At 35.3% G+C, this 21,732-nt stretch overlaps 1 protein-coding gene across 14 annotated transcripts in view; it reads left to right on the forward strand.

The window, feature by feature from the left end:
- The window catches only part of Map2 (microtubule associated protein 2), a 202,984-nt gene that overhangs the window by 122,608 nt on the left and 58,644 nt on the right, over positions 1-21,732 (forward strand). For all 14 annotated transcript variants that reach the window (XM_033764590.1, XM_033764591.1, XM_033764594.1 and 11 more), the window contains one exon: positions 9,852-10,133. In XM_033764590.1, coding sequence (XP_033620481.1) covers positions 9,872-10,133 — 262 coding nt within the window. In that variant the 5' untranslated portion in view covers positions 9,852-9,871. The remainder of the gene's footprint in view (positions 1-9,851; positions 10,134-21,732) is intronic.

The raw sequence follows: 21,732 nt of genomic DNA on the forward strand, positions 1-21,732 counted from the left end.
TCTTGTGTTCAAGGTCTGGGCTTTAGATTGTAGCTATAGGAACCTAGCCAGTGTCTTCCCTAACTGTGACTCTCAGGTGTCTGGAACCAAGGGTCTTTCACTACTTTGGGTTGCAAGTAAGTACTTGAGAACTGAAGTTTCTTTTAAAATATTTGTAACTATAAAATATTCCTCAGATTTGTACCCAGAGATTTACTTTACATGACACTACATAAAATCTCTATGGTGTTTTATTATGTGAAGCTAAACAAAATCTGACAGGTTTCAGATCAGATTTGAAGCTGGAAAAAGTTTAAAACAAAATCATTTGGAAGTTGTCACATCCAAATGTCAACTTTCCTCTTAAGCTTATGATCTTGATAGTTAAAATTATGCTTAAGAAAAATGTTATTAAAATTATGATTTGATTTCTCCTTACACATTAAAAGAAAAATACTAATGTCTAGGCTAAATTTATCTGTTTGAGGATTCAAAAGTTAGTTACATGCTTGTGAAATTAATACTCAGGTTTATCACCCTAAGTTTACAGATCCAAAGTTGAACCCTAGTTTTGTGGTTGGAAATCTGTTATATGTTCTGTCACATTTCCAGTGCTGAACAAAATTCAGGTCTTTAATTAAATACCATCAGTAGAACTGAAACATATTTTGAATATTATTCTTTTCTGATATGTATATGACATAATACTTGTCCTTTTATTTAACGTAAAAGAGAGCTTAGAAATAATACACAGCTGTGAAGTGTAGGTTGAATACCAGAGTCACATAAGAATGTTTATTCAGTGTAATAGTCGGTTAATATTAATGGCAAAAATTTGTAATGTCAGTGTTCTTAACAGGATGTCCTCTCTGACTTCTACCCCATTCCACAATCTTACCACCTAGGAAAGGAGCAGGCAATAGAATGGATGTTGGTAGACTGGCTTCTTGTTCCAGATCTAATTTTTGTTAATTAATATACTCTTTCTTAATTTACTCTTAGTTTTCACATATGGGGCAACAATGCATACACTGGATCCTATTGCTTAAAATGTTCTTAAAGGCCATAAAATAATAAATAATAGGTAGCATATATTGAACATTGAAGACACTTGGAATTATGCTTTACTGTATTATCCAGTTGTCACAGTAACCTAACACTGGCCTGTTTTGTATTATATATCCCTCATCACTGTAAATAATATATACCCACTAGCTTTCTTCATTAAAGTAGCTATACTATATGATAAAGAATGTATCATCATATAATGCAGCTATTTTATAATCCGCCTGAAAAAAGCAGAGAAGTCATGAAGCAAATATCTCGATTTTCAACTGTTGTTTTTCATGTCACCCTGAACTTTTCTCCATGTTTTGCGTAGGAAACAAAGAGGAGGAATATAGTGTTGTAGGTAGTTTATCAATAATCATTGAAGCTTAGAACTCCCCAGTATTTATAAGCAAATACACAGATCATGCATACAATCCTGATCCTTTTAAGGACCAAAATAAGTTCCTGTTGTGAGCCTTTGATAAGTTATTAATAGTACAAGGCACAGTTGGGCCTATGTATAACAAAGAAATAATAATCGTGTTTAATTCCATTATATAATTGGTTGTTTCATTTTTTGTTCCTCTTTGGATATGAAGCAATACATAATTATAATCCTGGTGTTTTGATTAAATTGGCACACTACATGATGATAGGACAGAACATATCATAGAAAACATTCTACAACTGTCCCTGCCAAGAGCATTCTAACAGTGGAGACATGCATATTCAGCACACACGTGTTTTTCCTTCAGACTTTCCCAGCCTTCATTATTTCTCCCTTTACCAGCTCCTGACTGTGTTTAATAACTATAATCAGTGACTATTTCTGTGCTCTGTGATCCTCCTAATATTGTAATCCAAAGAAAAACATTGAGGTTCCTGGTTATATGGGAATCCCAGGAGAAAAAATTCTACTCCACTTAATGGCATTTTCAGCACACACATCTGAATTACCTAGATTTTAAATCATTCAGTTACTTTTTGGAGAATTTATGAGTTCAGAAATATCTACCATGCATTCACACCTTGCCTAGTGCACCACATCTACACAGTGATCTAACACATAAAGAAAACAAACAAGTACATTTCGGTCATAAGCCACTAATGAATGTCAAGAAGTATTCTAAAATAAATATTCTAAAGGCAATTTGAAGATGTTTATAGAGTGACCAGGGACTAGTCATAGTTTTCACAGAAGAACTTTGTTTAACTATGGAATGGATAATTTTAAACTTTCTTTTGAGAATTTCCGCCTCTTTCCAGTGTTAGGGAATACCTTATTCCCTTCAAGATAAAATAAAAGTCTACCTCATATTTGGACTTCATCCACTCCTTGTAAGTATCCTGGGCAGAGGAAATGAAAGGATCAGCTTCTCTTTAGGAAAATGGCCATGATACCTATCAACATAATCACCATAAACATTTCTTCAGTCATTCTTCAGTGATGTTTCTTGTGTCTATCACCTTTTCTTTTCTGAACTCTTATGCCCCAGGGTAGGGTGAACATACTGGTTTTCAAACTTCGGTGTGTCAGAATTGCCTACTACATTACTAATTTGCAAGCCTCAAATCTAAAATTTTAATTTATTATTTATAGTTAGAAGTAATTGATTAAAAATGCTTTAATATGGATTAATTTGAAGGACACATGAAACACTCCAAACTTTAAAGGAAGTGGAAAATTAGGAAATGGCTTATTTTTTGGTAAAATGTGTCTAATATTTGTACTGTTAATTCTGGATTTGCTTAAAGAAAATCAGCTCATCAGTAGCTCAGAAAGACAGCAAAGCTGTCTGAAATATTTTCTTCCGTTTATTTCTTATTTCTTCTCTTTAAATAATTGAGGGAACGTGACAGTTGTACCTGATTTTCTCATGTCCACAAATCCTGAAGGCATATGTGTTCAAGAGCCACTTTTTGGTACATTTAAACATTTATGTTCATTTGTCACCTGCTGTAAAGAACAGAAAGTGCAAGAACATCAGGATATATCAAACTTTTTTCATGTGCACTATTCAGGCAATCCAATGATAGATGGAGGTCAGAAAAAAATATTTCTCTTTCTAAACCACCAGATAAGTGCATTGTGTTTTAAAATGCATATGCAGTTTGAGACTCTTTAAAGACAACCAGCATAAGTTTGTTATTTGTCTACTTCCAACATAGGTCATTTGTCAGTTTAAAATTATCATTTACTTATTATCAACATTTGCCAGGAGGATAATCAAGAGTATTATTCCAAGGAAGATGGACTGAGGAGAAATACTTTTTAAAAATCTAAGTAAAGTTATTTCTTTCAAGAAATCAGAATTTTCTGCTAGTGTTTGTTACCTTGTAACCTGCTACAAAAGTCTAAAATATTAGTTAATGTTTTATTAAATCATTGATGATAATTATTAAATTGTGATGATACCTATTTCATATTTCGTTTACTTTATGTACATGAATAAAATGAACTATTGTATATTAAATAACATCTACTATTTGTTTAAAAAACAGACCAAAATGTTGGAAGACAATATGTATGGCAATTATTTATTTATGATATAAATTTTAGTTTCAGAAAATATTCAAGTTTTTTTTTTTTTTTTTGGTACTGGGGATTGAACTCAGGTCCTTGCGCTTGCAAGGCAGGCCACCAAACTGCTGAGCTAAATCCCCGGCCCTATATTCAAGTTTTATAATTAATTATATTAAAGAGCAGAACACAGTGACAATAACTTAAAATGGGCTAAATACTTATTAAATTATTATTAATACTACTTAATTTAGTTTCTGGTAATTAAGAGGAAATATGAGAAAAGATACAGTGCCTGGTAGGCTAATAATTATAAGAAATAAGCAAAATAGGTGTAATCTTATTTTCTTTCTCAATTCCAGTATATATTAATTTACTGGGTAAATTCTTTTTTTTTCCTCATGAGTTTATTGGTACATTTAAGGTATACAATACAATTACATTCATTACTGGGATCTTGTACCTTTACATGACAGGTCTTGGTTCTCATTTTTTCCCCTCATCCCTGCCTTCCCTTCACCCTCTTCCCCCCTCCCCCTTTACAAGCACTTCATTTCCACTTTCATTTTCTCATATTTTTTTATTTTCCTTTATTCCCTTTCCCCTATCCATCCCACTTTCCCCACACCTGTAGCCCCTTTCTTCCTATTTCACATTGTCAATTATTCTTAATGCAAGGGACGATCATATCACAAAAGACAATGTTTCAATAGAGTTTTTACAGGTTTAGAAGCAGACTTCTGAGCTGCCTTTGGGAAAGTAAATTTTTTCTCTCTCACACTGAAAAAATATGTTAACTGCAAACTAATCCACACACTATTTCAGTGTAGAATTTATTTTATTTCTCTAGTTGTTTTATTTATTTTTATAGTGCTGTGGATCAAACCTAGGGCTTAGTGAAAACTCAGCCAGCACACTACCACTGAGCCCTATTCCCAATGTTCAATTTAATCTGTAGGAAGTATGTTATAGTCTGGTTATAGCAGTTTTATTATGCTGATATAAGATGATATAGATTGGATCTTCAGTGGGTTAGAAATCTGATCAACCCAAAGTTTCATAGTTTGCCTCATGTCATCAGAATCAAAAGTTAACAATAAAGCCAGGGATGGTGGCGTGTTTTTGAAATCCCAGCACTCTGGAGGCTGAGGCAGGAGGATCGCTATGAGTTCAAGACCAGCCTGGACTACATAAAAAAAAAAAAAAAAAAGAAAGAAAGAAAGAAAGAAAGGAAGGAAGAAAGAAAGAAAGAAAGAAAGAAAGAAAGAAAGAAAGAAAGAAAGAAAGAAAGAAAGAAAGAAAAATCTAAGGATAAATTCTCAGGCACTAAAGAATCATACTTTTCATTAATATCTATCACTGAAATGAATGAAAGTGTATCAGTGCCCAGTGGTCCAGAAGTTGAGATAAAGTCACATCTACATTAGAATGGGAGAACAAGATCTGAGGCTCATTGAGGCGACACACTGGAATTTTAAGAACTGAAGGTTTAGCTTTTAATGAGGGTCTGCCCTTAAAGAACTCTCAATATCGTGAAGAAATTGCTTAACAACAAAGTTTAGCAAAGTTTGAAGCTCACTGTTCACATCTATAACTAACATTTCTCATAGCATGAGATCTTCTCTTACCTATTGTTCTCACTGAATACTGTAATTGGAAAGAATACGGGAGCCCTGTAATAAGAAATATGATGAAGCCAAGCAAATATTTTATCCTGACTTAAGTAGAAGCTTAAACTTCTTAGATTTCTTTTGTTAAAATCCATATAACAGATAACTATTATAACTGTCTTGATGTTGGCATTCATTTTTAATTCTAACAGCTAAGATCTCATTGCAGTATGTCATAAATTATAAGTCAGTGACTTAGACTTAGATGTCCTTGCTCATACTATCAAGCTAGGTTTTGCAGGGGATATGGGGAAGAGTTCAGAAGTTTCTCGGCTAGCTTCATCAAACCAGAGGTTATGGAGCAAATGCCCAGCTGTTTGGCAGTTTTTCACTGTGAGAATCTGCATTTGGAGATAGAGGAGTCTTTTCCCTTCAAAGTCAGAACAGAATGTTACAGTTCCTGGTACCTCACAAGTTCCCTTTTATGGATTTAGAGAAGTTGCCTGGTTCTCAGCCTTCCTATCTTCGTTAATTCCACATTCACATAGGATTCAAAGAAATTAGATAAAATAATAATGCATTAGGAAGAAGAAATCAAAGAGGTTGTGATTACTTTTAATTATGTTACGAAGAATGGAAAGTAAGTGAAATTTACTGTCCTGTGGGTGATACTTTAATAAGTTGTGACTATACTTAAGGATGGCCATATTGTGTCTCCTTTAATTCAAAAAGCTTTCCCTTGAGAAGAAAGGACCAATCCGTTTAAATCATATTTTCCTGTCAAAATAGCTTTGTCAAAGCAATATGGATTGTACCTCAAAATTTTCCTAAACTGATTGTCATTTCACAGGTAGTTAGATTATGTACATTTTAAAAGCCCAATAAATTAGAAAGTAATATCTGATTAACCTACACATATTTTAAGGAGTATTTTCTAATAATCTTATCAGGATATTAGATGATGCTTTTTAGGTAATAAATTTATTTATGAGTGACTCTGGTATTAAGTGAAATCAGTGTGGTTAGCCATCTTCATATTCTTCCAAAAATAGTTTTTAATGAAAAGTTAGGAAGAAAATAATTCAAGACATTCATACATTAATAACTAAAGGAGTTCACTTTATAGTTGCCGAGTTTCTTGGAAAGATGGCTCTGTGGCCAGTGGTTTGAGAGATTTTGCACATACCTGTGTCTCTCTGAGATTGAAATGTCTAGAAGCACAACAAAAAGCTCTCAGAAGGCTCACAGTATACATTATCTTTATACTTTAGCATCTCTCAAGCTTATTTGAAGACCACCTCTTTGATTTTTCTTTCCAAAACATTTAACCTAAGACTAATCATGAAGAAAATCAGGCAGATTTCAGCAGAGGGATGTTCTACAATGTATTTGACCTGCATCCTACAATGCTGTGAAAGTCAAAGTCACAGCAGAACCAAAAGAAATATGAAAACTAAAGTAATACAGTACCCTAAATGAAATCCTTAGTCACTTTGTCATTGCTAGGACAAAACAAAATTAGAAAGAAAACTAGGTGCTCTAAATAAATGATAAATGTTAGCTAATTGTAGTTAATATTGTATCAATATTGGTTTATTAATTATAATAATACATACTGATTCATGGTATAATACGTATACCATGCTAGTAGAAGATGTCCAAAATAAGTGAACTTGTGCAGTAAGATCATGGGAATTCTTTAAAATTTGCGATTTTTTCCTGTAAATCTAAAACTATCCTAAAATTATAAGCCCTGTTAATTTTTTTAAAGGATGCATAAATAAGATGTGCTTCTATGAAAAATTTCCTATTTAAAATAGGAGATCGGACCATATTATTTCCATAATGAAACATTAAAAAAAGAATATTGAAATTTTAATTCAGCTTAAGGAATAGTAAAGAAATTGAAGCATGTAATAGTTCAGATGCTGGAAGCAAATCTATTAGAATATTGTGATTGAGAAGGTCACAATTTGAATCTGGGTTCTTTCATGATCTAGACACATGAAGGTACTAACAGCTCCAGAAATGTAATGTTTACACTCTCATTTTAGGTCTTCCAGTAGTATTTTACTAAAGACAATAGTAGAATGTATTGATGAATGTATTGCAGAATTGTCTTTATAAAAGATGTTGCTAATTTTTTATATGTGTGCATGAAGTGGTTAATTCTAAAGATACATGCTTTCACTCTGGCTCTTTTTCTGGGACACTTGCCATGGCTGGCTTGGAATGTTTATTCAGGGTGCCTGTGCAATATCTGGGGACAAATTTATAAGTAACTTTTACTCTTGTACTTGATTAAGTGTTTAAGCCCCTATTTATGCTAGCGATTCCAGATAAACTTATATGTTTAATATGTAATGTTCGGTGGTATAACTAGCAATGTAATTGTAAAAACAACAGCAAATGTAATAAACATCATTTATTGAACACAGTAGGGGCTGTGTTGTTTTAACTTTGTAACAACCTGTCTTAGTCACATTTTCATTGCTGGGACAAAATACCCAACACCCGCAACTCAAAGGTGGAGAGATTTATCTTGGCTCATGTTTTAGGAGTTTCAGTCCTTGCATGATCGGTAACTTGGCAGAAGGCCCTGAGTGAAGAAAAGCTGCCCAAGGCATGGCAGACAAGGCAGAGAGTGAAGAGGGGAGTGGAGAAGAGATGAACCCTTCCAGGCCATGCCCTAGTGACCCGCCTTTTCTGACCAAACCCCACCTGCTAACCGCAGGTCACTGTGAGCCCCCATTATCCAATCATCTCCCAAAAGCCCTGCCTATGAACACATGTGCTCAAGGGGGACTTGTAGATATTAATCATAACACAAGCCAATAAACTAGTAATTGTCCTGGATTTACAGATAAGAAAGCGACTCTGTGTATACAGTCCTTTGCCCATATTTGGTAAGTCAGGGATGTCCCTTGTCTTACAAGCCTTCCAATCAGTGTTTGAAGAACTAACCTCACATCTCATTTAAGTATGTTCTTACAAAAGATCAGTGCCACCATTTTGGTAAAGAGTTCAGAGATGGTTTGGTGTTGAAACTGAATTAAATGATTGAATTCACCTAGCTCTACTTGGTAGGACTAGGAAGCAGTGGAAGCTGAGGACTGATTTGAAATTCAGTTAGAAACGAACAGGTGCTTTTAGAAACCTGATCAAAAAGCTTACTTTCACAACAGCTGAATTTATCTGTAGTGTCTACACAGACCTTGGCAATAACAAGTAGTTTGGGCTTTAGGCGTTTTTTGTTTGCTTGTTTGGAGATCTTTGCTTTGCTTACATTTTTGAATATAGGAAGGTATTCTGTTTCTATCAATAACATCCATCTCCTATATTTTCATTCTTACTGAGGGAAACATAAGTCATCAATGAGGCTACGTCACTGGCAACAGTTTTCCAAACTGAATGGTGAATCACCTCTCATCCATTACATCTCCAAACTTGGCAGCCTCCACATATAAGAGAAGGTTGTGTGGTATCTGCCGCTCAACATTTATAGAGCACCTCCCCCTCAGATAGTCCATTGTTTGCTGTAACTTGCAGCTTCCTAACATTTCGATAATTTAACTTTCTCAGATCTTATTTAACTCAGTTGTGAAATTATGCCACAAGATTAAACATGGGCCTAATACTGTATTTTTATCCTTTCTCTGTATTATATATTAATACAAAATGTTGTTCCTTCTTAAGCTATGCATAGGGATAAAGAGAACCTGTTGAAAAATTAAGACAAAATTATCTTTCTTTTAATTTCAGTATTTCAGAAAAGCATATCTGCCTATGGCTTAAATTGAACTTTGAAACTGAAATTTTAGCCAGTCTTTTCTAGGTTCCACTGAAGCTTGTTCTTTAAGAGAATTCTGGAGTGATTTGCAATGACCTAATGTTTTTCCTTTATAGTTTCTCTCTCACACTTTTCTATCCAGTTTTTTTTTTTCTTCTTGTTCATAGTACAGATTTCCTTCCCCTAGGCTAAAAGATTCCTTGACTTTAATGGGCAGTCAACATTCAAGACCTCAAATCAATGAAAATTAGTTAAGATGTATCCTTAAATTTCAAACATTAGTTTTCTTAAGAACATTCATAGAATGATGGTGCTAATATATTCCAAGGATAAATACTTTAGAAACTGTATTACGCAAAGAATCAACAATGGCTTGTCGGGCATGGTGACACACGCCTGTAATCCCAGCACTCAGGGTCAGAGGCAGAAGGATCGCTGTGAGTTTGAGACCAGCCTGGGCTACATAGTGAGTTCCAGGTCAGTCTCAACTACATAATGACACCCTGTCTCAAAAAACAACAAAAAAGCAATGGCTAGTTCTTGACATTAAAAGAGGATTATTGAGCCGTGGCATTTGCCACTACTTGGAAGGCTGAGGCAGGTACATTGGAAGTTTGAGGTCAGCTTAGCAAGACTGTGTCTCAAAATAAAAAGGGCTAAGGATACAGTTCAGTGGTAGAATGCTTATGCAAAACCTTGGGTTCAATTCCCAGCACCAAAAAAAAAAAAAAAAAAAAAAAAAAAGAGGGAGAGAGGAAAAGAAGAGGGTTATTGAAATGCCTTTTTGACTATAGCACACCAGTGATTATGCTACAAATTTTCCTCATCTTGATACTACTGGTATCAGATCAGATTTCTCCAAAGTGATGGATGGTTACCATTTGTCTTGTTCCATTTGCAGAAATTGCATAGTTTTGAAGAATGGCAGATGAACGAAAAGATGAAGCGAAGGCGCCTCACTGGACCTCAGCTCAATTGACAGAGGCATCTGCACACCCACATCCACCTGAGATTAAGGACCAAGCTGGGGCAGGGGACGGACTTGTCCGAAGTGCCAATGGATTCCCATACAGAGAGGATGAAGAGGGCGCCTATGGAGAGCATGGGCCACAGGGCACCTATTCAGATACCAAAGAGAATGGGATCAATGGAGAGCTGACCTCAGCTGACAGAGAAACAGCAGGTAACTAAGGGCCCACTGTCATGAGTACTTACTTTGTGCTTTGTAGTCAGTTTAGTTAGTCTGAAGGTGAAGTAATTTACTGTACTTCTTTCCTTTCACTAGGGTTAGGGCTGAAATTGCAGTTGAAACAGCACAGGAGAAACAGGCACAAAAGGGAGAGAAAAGACATGGTCACTAGTCTGACGTCCCCAAATTAGTTATAATCTCAATTCCATTTCCCTTTTAATTTTTATTGCTTTGATTTTTACAGAAAAATAGCTCATGTGTGTATATTTTGCTAGAAATTATCAGCATTTTAATCTATTTAAAAAACTTTTCTCTTTGATTCCCATGACTGATGTTGGCCCTCAGTTTAAGAATTGATTAGAAACCTATTTACTTTATAGAAAGATATATAAAATCCATTCACAAACTTCAAAAGAAAAAGATTAAAAACAAAGCAAACATACATGTATAGATATAGGAACCATTTCAAACTTTCTCAGCTATTTAAAAATGATATACAGGTACTTGAAGGCAAACATAATTTAGTTTACTTTCTTTTCACAATATGACTTCTACCAACAGTTTACTCTATTATTGATTATATTATCATTAGTAGCAGTTATTTTGCAACATTTATGGCACAGAAATATTAGCCTGCACTGTATTATTTTTCATCATCATTTTCCTTTATAATTCAGAACTTAATGTATTTAAACTCACTGACTTGCATACAGCAACTTACCATCCAAAAGAGTGAGCAAATTATGAGAACAAAAGCTATGCCACCTTCAAAGTCATCACTTACTTGTTTGAGGATTGGTTCTGTAATCCTCAAATCAGACAATTAATCCTAAACATTTATGGATAGTAAAATATATTTAAAAATATAAAATATATTAAAAAATATATTAAAGTGTGTAAAAGTGATAAAGTGTGTCCTTAGCATGAGTAAGTTCCCAAGTTTCATTCATAGCACCAACACCTCCCTCATAAACGTACACAAAACAAGTTTATGTGTACATATGTAAATTTTAATATGGAATTGTGGAAAGCACTTCAAATGACAGAGGAGAAAGTACATGAGTACTCAGGGATATTTTTAAAAATCTACTCACACCAAAAACTACTGTGGAGAACTTTCTATGTACAAGACCTCATGTTAGCTTCTGTGCAAGGATGTATACAAGAAATATACCCTCAACTTCATGGATCAGATGCTGTTACAGCACACAAGACCTGTGCATGAAGTAAATTCAGATCCAGAGGATAACATGAAGGGTCAAATGAGAAGTACAGAAAGGCAGATTTGAAGAGGGATTGTTTATACCAAATGCCAGTATTCTCAAATTGTGTACTGATGCCTCTTGCAGTGGTAACCAAACTGACAGAGATACAGCCAGGTATTTTAAATATTAAGGAAAATACCATGACACTCAGCCTCTGTCAAGCACTACCTCAGCTATTAACTCAAGAAGACTCACAGTTTCTACATTAGATGACACTGTACTCCTTTTGAATATGACATCTTTGAAAGCTGAATTTTCAGCAGTTGCTCTGATAAAAAGCGGGTACCTTACAGAAATCCATGCAGATCAGGAAGAGAAGGTAGCAACATCCAATCTGATTTGAGAATCCAGAAACTATGCACAGCTTTATATAGTTTATTAGGAAGAAATACTGTAGCTAAGAATGAAATTAAAATATTTTCTCACCTCTCAGATGCAGTGAAGACTAAAGTAAGATTATAAAGTGTATAAAATGAATAGTCCAAGAAGTGATAGCCCTTATTTATTGGTGAGATGATGGTAGCAATGAGGACAATAGGTACTCTTGACTAAGGAATATTTTTCTCCAGCTGGGCATAACATAACTTGAAAAGGATGGGGCTCGCACATCAGGAGTGTAAACTAAGGGATTTTAAAGGAGTTGAGGTATGAGCAGTTGAGGACACCTTAGAGTGTAACAGTTGAGAGGAACAATGGAGATAATGTAGTAGAACAAGATTCTTCTCATCACCATATCCTGGAGTACTCAGTATCACATCTCCAATCCTCAATGACTGTATATTGAATGAAAGAATGAATGAATCAATGAATACCTGAATGCAAAAAGGAAAAAAATATTTTTCAAATTAATAGGGAAACTACTATAAAAAGTCTAGCATTGTCGCTTGGACACTCGTCATTTGATTCTCATTCACTGTGGTGCTTGTTCAGAAAAGCAGCAGAGAATATCCTTTACTGGTGCATTTGTTCAATGATCTTAATGAAGTATTTAAGTGCATCGGCATCAGAAAAATATATTTGCCAGGTCAGTCTGTCCTTGCCTGCTTCTTTGAGAAAATAAGTTTTAAAAAAGACTAACAGATGTTTCTTTTAAGATACAGTTTCAGGAGCTTCCTGAATTAATTTTGAAGTCAGCTTAACTTGTATCAATGAGTCTTATATTATCTTTGGGAGTTGATTGCCAAGGTTTTATATGTATGTTTATAGTGACAGAGGTGGTAAATAATCAGCAGTCAGCTACCACAGTGATATTTTCAACCCAAACTATGATAGAATTTTAAACTAACTCTCTCTTCAAAATAACAGGTCAAAATATCAAAACCATAAAATATGTGAATGTGGAAAGTTATAAATAAAGGAAAATATAAAATTTATATTTTCTCATACATCTAAAAAATATTTCATTAAGTTCCTGTGTGGTTAATTTCACTCCAAACACTAGCTTAATAAATGATAATTTTTATCATTGCTGATTTATGGATAACTTTAATAAATTATGCAATGAAGTAATCTCCAATAAAAGAAGTGCTCTTAAATCTCAAATATGGTCTTTAAAAATGCTATTTTTCAATGATGGAGACCATGGATATGAGCTGGCAATATATTTGAAATACTTGTTTATTTTAAAGAAGCTATATACCAGCTTATTCTTTGATCATTCATATACAATCTGTCAGAATGTTGCAGTTTTCCCCTGTAAAAGGTGATCCTGGCTGGGCATGGTGCTACATGCCTATAGACCCAGCTGCTTGGGAAAGAGAAATAGAAGAATCACCTGGACACATGAGTTTAAAGCCTACCTAAGCAACATAGCAAGGCTCTGAAACAGAAAAATAAACAATAGTAATGACAAACCAACAAATAAAAAAGATGCTCCTTAAAACAGTTCACATGAAGAATTCTCAAGGATAACAAGACCTCAGCTCTATGTCATGCTTGAATCCAAAAATCTTTCTCTTTTTTCTTTCTATAGTTCTCTCTTCATTTTTAGACATAAATTTTCTGCAAAGTTATTTCTTTCCATTCATCTCTATAAATAAGATTGTGTCATCAGTGGCTTGCAATTATGTGTTCCACCCTCTCCCTTCCTTCACAAGATGAGCCTACTTAGCCAAAGCTCTTATTTTCCCTAGCTCACCCTTTGTAGAGTTAATTTTCATGCATGGGCCATAATAATATTTAAAAATGACAGTCCATAGTCAGCTTATCATTGATCTTCTGCACTAAGACCAAGGGCAGGAAGGATAGGGAATATTAGGAGGAAATAATAGTTTAAGTTATATTGTTTACAACTCACTCTTCAAGGTTTTATCTACTTCCATATAGTTTAAAGCTAGTCCATAGAAAGATAAAATTATTTTCTCAGCTATAATCTCTGATGCTTTAAGATTTTTTTTTTTAATTGCTGGACTGTTCTTTTGCGAAACTATGCCACAAAAGCATAAAAAGAGAAATGTGATGGTATTGAGAATCTAGCCACTAAAGAAAATTCTTGTTATATTGAGATGACGGCAACATTTAAAAATTGTTTTTCAAAATATGAATAAGAAGAGTAACAGCGTGTGATAATCTCTTCCTGCCTCTTTTTTTCCACTGTGTTGAACATGGCAAAGGAATGCGTTTTGGTTCCTATAAACTTGCCACTCAGTGACAAGTGAGGCACCTCATCTGTAAGCTTCTCATCTATATTCTGTCTGTTTATAGGATCATCAGCAAACGCTCGTGTCCACAAAGTAGTAGTTTCCTATTTCTTAACCTGTTCTGAAAAATGCCATCACTTTAGCATCACTCATTTTCCATCAGTTGAGAGGAAAATATTTTTCTAATTCCCTATTTGTCCCTCAAGAGCTGCTTACAGAGCTATTATTAAAATACAGTCTGCTCTCATGTTGGTAGGTTTCCACATTTATAGGTAAAACCAATGATGGATCAAAAATATTTGGGAAAAGTACTGCATCTATACTAAAAAGGCAGGCTTTTGTCACTATTCTATAAACATTACATTGTAACAACTACTTCCATAATATTCGCATTGTACTACGTATTCTATGCAATCTAGAGATTATTTGAAGTATATGGAAAAATGTACACGGGACATCTGCAAATAGTATAACATTTTACATAAGAGACTTGGAAATTCAAAGATTTTGATTCCAGTCATTAGTGTCTTCATTTACAAATAAGAACTGTTACAGTAATGAATCGTTAAATGACTTGCCTATGGTTGCAAAGAGAGAACACTGGGAGCACGTTATGAACATCATGCTCGGGAATCCAGTACGATTCTTCCTATGGAACTGTCCCCCATACAAGAAGCAATATGGGATTTTTCTATAGTTTATAATTTATCTGGCTGTGCAGACATCCTCATGGCTGTGAAAAATTTTGAAGTTCTTTTTAATGAGGGGCAGTTTGTTTTGTTGTACCTTTTCTGGTTCTCAGGACTACAGTGCTTTTTTAAATTTTAGGATGTGCCCTTTATTAGACAGCACTAATGGAATCTACTGATTTTCTATCATAGTTATGGATAATAAGACAGAAAGCTAGGAGGGACCTGTAAGGTGACCTCTTACGTATCTTTTATTTATAGGTTTAGTCACCCATCTAAGATCACATGACTATTTCCAGAACCCACCTCTCTTGTCTTCTAGACTAATGTTCTTTTTGATGTCCCCTCTGCCAGATTGGAACTAGAAGTCAGTCACAGCACTCATTATAGGCAAAGAGGATCATTTTTCTTCTGTTGCAGAACTCTCACATTCAAGTACCGTTAAGCATGGCATGAAATCATAACTTTATTCCCAATTTTCAGCCTGAGTAAAGAAAGAAACAGCCCTAAGATGTTGATACATACCAAACATTGAGGTATTTAAAGTCAGACTGTAGGGATTATGATTAACCTAAGGTTACAGTGCTTTGAACACAGGTAAGAAACAGTAGTCACTGTACAAATTGGCTTTGTAATCAACAAAGGCCAACACCAGCTCGTTCTTGGTGTTAAAAGTAGAGATTTACATTTCTTCACTTTATTCCTCAGGATTTCTCAGGATCTTTTTGTTTCCCCAGCATTTCTGGGCATGTGTTTCAGTCTGCTCCCGGCCTATGAGGGGAGAGGTGTCACCTTTTCAGAGGTTGACCAAGGGAGCTATGTCTTCCAAAGCCTTAATCTGTGCTTTAATATCCATGTGACTCCAGCAGCCAGTGATGGACAGACTCAAATATATATGCTTGTTGTTGCTGCAGTTATAATCTGCTGGGGGAAAAATTGGTACCTCTAAATGCAAAAAGCCTAGTATGCTTTTAGCTTCTCTCTGTCCCCCCCCTTTTTTTTTTTCAATCTTTGAAAATTCTAACCTGCCTTTTCTTATGCTCCTGTTCTCCTCTGCCTTCATTTCTAGTTTTGAGATTGACTAGTAGGAGCCAACATCTCATTTAAAATATGACCTGTTGTATATAATACTACACTGATTTATGGAGAGCGAAATAGCAAACAACCATTCTTCTGCAAAGTGACTAAGGCCTACAGCACTACCTCCTGAAGCAAATAAACAAGCTGGCCTAACAATACAAGAGGTTGCAGAATTTTTCTTTTCCTTGTTGCCATGCCAACCACTCATTGCTCTGGCTGCCATTTCCCTGAGCTCTGCAGAGAGGAGTGTGCAGAGCAGTCATTCAGCATTCAAGGGCGGATCTGCAGAAATCCACAGGGCCTCACTGCGGAGCGTCGGGCCTGGCGGTACTCCTGGATCAGGACAGAAAATGGGCATCTTTTCAGTGTTTTCCTCCTGAAGGTTAGGCATTCGGGGCTGGAAAAAAAGACGAGGACTGATTTCTTTTTCTTAGAGGCAGTTCCATGAGGTTTGTATTTGCCGTGTTTGCTTTGTCCTGTGTGGTCTGTCAGATGTAGCCGGTTATGGGCATTAGCCTCCGTCGTGTCATTGTGATGGAGAACGATAGTAGGACCTGAACCCAGTTTGAGATAGCTCACGTGGACATTATGGTAGAGAATGGTATCTCTTGCACTGGGTAAGGTATGAGCTTACAAACCGCAGGTGTTATCAGCTAATGCTTTTGATGTTTTCGGAGGAAAGGATGGGCACTGAATAAGGCTCTTTGTTTAAATATAAAGTTATACAGTAGTGTATCCCATAAAAATCAATGTGTGCTCCTCAGTCAGAGTCAATAGGACAATGTCTTAAGCCAGCAATTTTGAATCAAAATATAAGGAAAATTTGGTTTTTCGAGACTTGTTTCAATGAAGCTCAGTGACTCAACAAACTGAGGTATGATTTTATTGCATAGAATTTTAATCATCTATGAACTCTTGAAGGTGTGAAGAGTAAGGCTCTACCTAACACAATATAGCATGGTCTTTTAAAACTGACTAATTTATATATTCATTTACTTCTATGTGTGTTTTTAAAGAAAATACGCCATGCACTGTGGAAATCAGTTTAAGTTCTTGTTTTTTACTAAATAAATAACATAACTATTTCACAAGCACTAAGAAAAGTATCTGACCCACTGACATGTAGAAAATTTATTTTGTTGAGTTTGTGTTCTTATCGATGCAAGTTTTCCACTAAGAATTCAGAACTATTTGTAAAAATTATTATTAAGTGTAAATCTACTTTTATTCTCCTTGTATTTTGAACCCGACCTTTCACTCAGTTCTATATTTTCCAAAGTCTTACCAAGCTTCTTCCTTTCTAATTTGTTATCATGTTTTATTATCATATTTTCTTTTCATGTTTTCCAGTTGAGAGGGAGCATTAGAAACTCTTTTCAGAAAAAAAAATCCCAACAGTTCATAAAATCTTTTAAATTTGTAATACAGATGAAAATTATCAGAAATGGAAATGAGTTTTCTGAGGTTCAATTCTAGACTAAGCTTTTGTTTTTCCTCTGGGTTATGCATAGTCTTTTATCTGTTGCTTATTCTATTTTTAGTTAATCCCTGCTCACAAAAGAGAAATGAAAAACATAAGAGAAATTTGAACAAAATAAATTGCTCGATTCTCTTGAGAATATATTCATCATTAAGCAATAATGTTTTTGAAAAGTATGTATACAAATATATGTAAGTGTATGTTTATAAACGTAAACAGATATCCACTTTTACAGTATCAGTAGCTTATGTCTGAGAAAGGTATCTCAAGTTTATGCCAAATGCCACACTGAGACACAGCTTTGGTTTTACTGCATCTGAGAGGTTGTGAAGTGGATGCAGAAATACCTAATGGTCGCCACTCCTCTCTCTTTCATCCCGAAGCTACTGCGATGCATGGATTCTTTCCGCCTCAGCGTGCCAGGTCATTTTCTTTTCCCCACATTTCCTCACACTTCACTGCTCCCTGACACACTACAGAGAGCATGTGCTCCACCTGTCAGGGGAGTCTGGAAATTCATATCAAGAACAGATGATCAGAACAACTGGAGCTGCGCTGCAGGACTGGCAGTTGCACCTTTAGCTGACCAGGCATCATGTGTCCTGGGGGAAAAGACAGTGAACCTCGAGCTGCCCGCTCTGTGTGGCTTAGTCTCATAGAATGAGCCACCATTCCACAACACTCATAAGAAATACACCAGGCCGGTGACCAGAGAAAGAGAAAAGTACATGTCCCTTGGTGCTTGGCAATTTTTAAGAAATCCTGGGTGGTTATCAGAACCTAGAGAGTAAATTGTTATTTGCCTTCAATTTCAGGAATTCTCAGAACTTCAGAAGGCAGTAGGCAAAGCCAGATAAAAAGGGAAGAATCAAGAGCAGAGAAAAACTGTCTTTGCTAGGGGTGATTCATCTTAAGCAGCCTGAAAAATTTCAGACTTTCTGTTTGAAAACACAGGTCAAGGCTGTTTTAGCACATGACTCTTCATGCTCACAGGAGCATCTCCAGCATGAAGCCTCAGTCCTCTGACCAAATGGAAGAGCTTCTCTGTGAAACCCCAGCCTGCCCCTAAGCCTGCAATGGCTTCATTCACATGCACATTGGGCAAGGAGGATGGGGAGACACTGTGGAAGGTCACCACTTTAAGAAAAAGGTCCTCAGAAGTCTACCTTGGTCAGAGGCTGAGAAGATGCTGATTTCGTTCTCTCTACTGAGACTCTTCTTACCTGAACACTCACAAGTCCTTTGTATCTTTCTAAAAGCATTGATCCCAGTCACAGTATTGCAAGTGCTTTGAGGTAGGAACTGTGCTTTATCCATCTTTCTTGTTATATATAATGCAGTACTTACTTTCTATAATAGCTCCAAGTAGTTTTGAATTAAGATAGAAAAATACTTAGAAACCATTTACAGTTTTGAGGGTGGCAATCACATAAACAAAATGGTGCTGCCAAAATTATACCCCAAGACAGGCATAATGGTGCACATTGGGAGGCTGAGGAAAGGAGGATTAGCACTAGTTCAAGGACAACCTACAAAATGAGTTCAAAGCTATCTTGAGCTACATAGCAAGACCCCGTCTAAACAAAACAAACAAACAAGTAAACAAATAGAGGTGGCGGAGACTAGAATCAGTGTAGAGACTTTGAAACTAATGATTGGAACATAAAGGAATTCAGTAGGAATTCCAGATTACTGTAGTGAAAGGACATCACAGAGATGGTTGAAAAGTAGGAACGAAGGTTGGGAATAAGGAAAATACATTGCTGACTGAAGATGTCAGTAAGATATTTTCTTGATGATAAAAGTTACTAAACTGGAGAGAGTGTAAAATGTCAGGATAAGTGAACTTTCCAAGTGATGTCTATAATCGAACAGCTAAGAAACAGCTCTATAACTTTTCAGCTCATTCCTGTAGAATTCAGCCAATGTCATAATTGACTTGGAGTAAAAATGTCATTGAAACATCTGCAAGTGGAACTCCAAACCACACATCCATTTTTGTTCTCTGGCTGTAAGTGTGATTTGCTGCTCTGAATCAGAAGCTCAGCAATCTCATTTCTGACAATGGATAATCTGAACCTGGGAGGAAAGAGATGTTTTATGTCATCCACTTAATTGTACTCCTTTAAAAGAGTATACTAGTGTTATGTTGGAGGGAGCTATCTACTATATTGTCGAAGGTCACCCTGAACACAATGCCACCATTTTTCTCTATTTCTCTTGGAGCCTATGAAATAATTTGTAAGCAGTAAATTTGGGGGCAATAATCAGTATTTCCATCTTGAGTTAATGGAGGATATTTCTACATTAACTAGAGAAAAATGTTTTGTTTTAATTAGATATACTCATTTTTTTCTTTTAAATAGCTTCATTTTCTTTTTGTCACATTAGATTTGAGAATGCTTCTATTTCTATATTAAAACCTTTTTTTTTCAAGGAAAATAATAAGAAGAAAAACTATTATTTTATGAAGCAGTTTACAAAGTAAATCAATTCAGCAGATACTTTTTCTCCTTATTCCATTTTACATCTTAATGTCCAAGTTCATTTTTTTCTTTCTTTTAAAAAATGGCTATTGGCTAGCATCAGATTGAAAAATAGATGTCTGCGTTGTGTGGAGAAGACTGGAATAAGGGTGGACGTGTAGTCTGGCTCAGTGATTGAGCACTTGTGTACCATGTGCAAGGACTAGGGTTTGATCTTCAACACAGAAAGGAAAAAAGATGTAGTAATAAAGTTCCTCTCTTTGGAGCTTTTCTGTGCTACAATACAAATATTGCAGCAAAGAAAATGGCTTTTTCTTGTTTTATTTTACTTTATTCTATTTTTGTTTTGTTTTAGATCAGACCTTACTATGTTGTCCAGGCTGGCCTCAAATTCCTGATCAGTGAAGCCAACGTTTTTAGGCATATTCTTAGAAACAGAAATTAGTCTTTTGCTTCATGCTCAGGGATAATCTATATAAAATATTAAAATTGCAATTCAATTTTGAAAAAATAAAGATACAAATTGTGATTTAGAATTTTTTTTCTTAAATGTCAGGAAGAAAAGAAAATGGTTTGTCATATTTTATCATTGACGTATTTTCCAATGAAAATTTTAAGACCCTTTTATGAGAGCTGATATTCCATACCCTCAAGAATGCCCATGTATCTTTTCACTAGGTGCCTTTTCAGGGCAAGTGAAGCTTTACAGACAAGGGATAGTTCATGGCTATTATAGCATCTGGGGCCAGTTCTAAGAAAAATTAGGAAGTAAATAAATCATGTCTTGAACACTTTTGCTCCTGTTTCCTCAGTCCCATCTTTGTTTTATTCAGATTGTCTGTAAGCACAGCCTCACACCCCTGGAACCCCACCTTCGACCACATGCAAATCTGTCTTCTTGTCCTACATCCCATATACCTAGATACCATCCTGCTTTTGCAATTTCAATGCCACCACTCCATCAGCATGTTTCTAAGTTTCTCTGTTTGCTGGGCTCCTACAACAGAACAACCAGAGCTATTTCAGGAATGAGTTACAGTTTTACACTTATAGAAACCATCTGCATTCTGTTACAAAACTTGACTGTCTTCACATAAAGAGTGACTGCTTGGGCCACTATAGTTACGAAATAGATGGCACCTACGGTTGGGAAGCATTTCTAGAAGTGTGTATGGTATTGTGAGAGCCAATATAAGAGGAGAAATATAGTAACAGATTAAAATAGTGAACATTGCAGCAGAATCATCATTGTATATATTTAATTTGTGTGAGTATGTGATGGCAGTAAATAATGCTTACATTCTTTGCAGGGAGTTGGTACATCTGCGTAACACATGTTAATTCCTTTTTCATTTCTGTCCCCCCAGCTCTTGATCCACTTCCAGTTGGGAAAGATCTATCTTCCCATTTCATACTATCTATCTTATTTTGCTCTTTATTTATATTTTGGGTTTCTCAATAAAGAGGACCCTTGCAATATTTATGCTTGTATGTCTGATTTGATTTACTTAACATTATGGTCTCGAGGTGCATCATTTTCCTACAAATGACCCACTTAACTTTCTTTATGGCAGAGTAGTACTCCATTATATGTAAAAACCACATTTTCTTTATCCATTTGTCTGTTGGTGGCTATATAAGCTGCTTCCAAGATTTAAATGTCATGAACTGTGCTGCTATAAACATGGGCATGCATGTATCACTATAATATGATGTCTTTAACTTGGGGGAAGTAACCAAAAAGGGAAGAGCTGGGTCAAATGAATATAAAATTTTATTTCAACAGAGCTCTCAGAGATATTTTTTAAAGTAAGATTTATGTTATTTGCAAATTTATGAAGATAACTTTAAAGTTACTATTATTTGTTTTTTCTTTGTCTTACATAATAAAACTTTTTAACCTTAGATTTGGGAAGAAATTCAATTAATAATATTTTCTATGAGATACATTAAT

Source organism: Fukomys damarensis, unplaced genomic scaffold, assembly GCF_012274545.1.
Source record: "Fukomys damarensis isolate Sample0158 unplaced genomic scaffold, DMR_v1.0_HiC HiC_scaffold_16, whole genome shotgun sequence".
Lineage (NCBI taxonomy): Eukaryota > Metazoa > Chordata > Mammalia > Rodentia > Bathyergidae > Fukomys > Fukomys damarensis.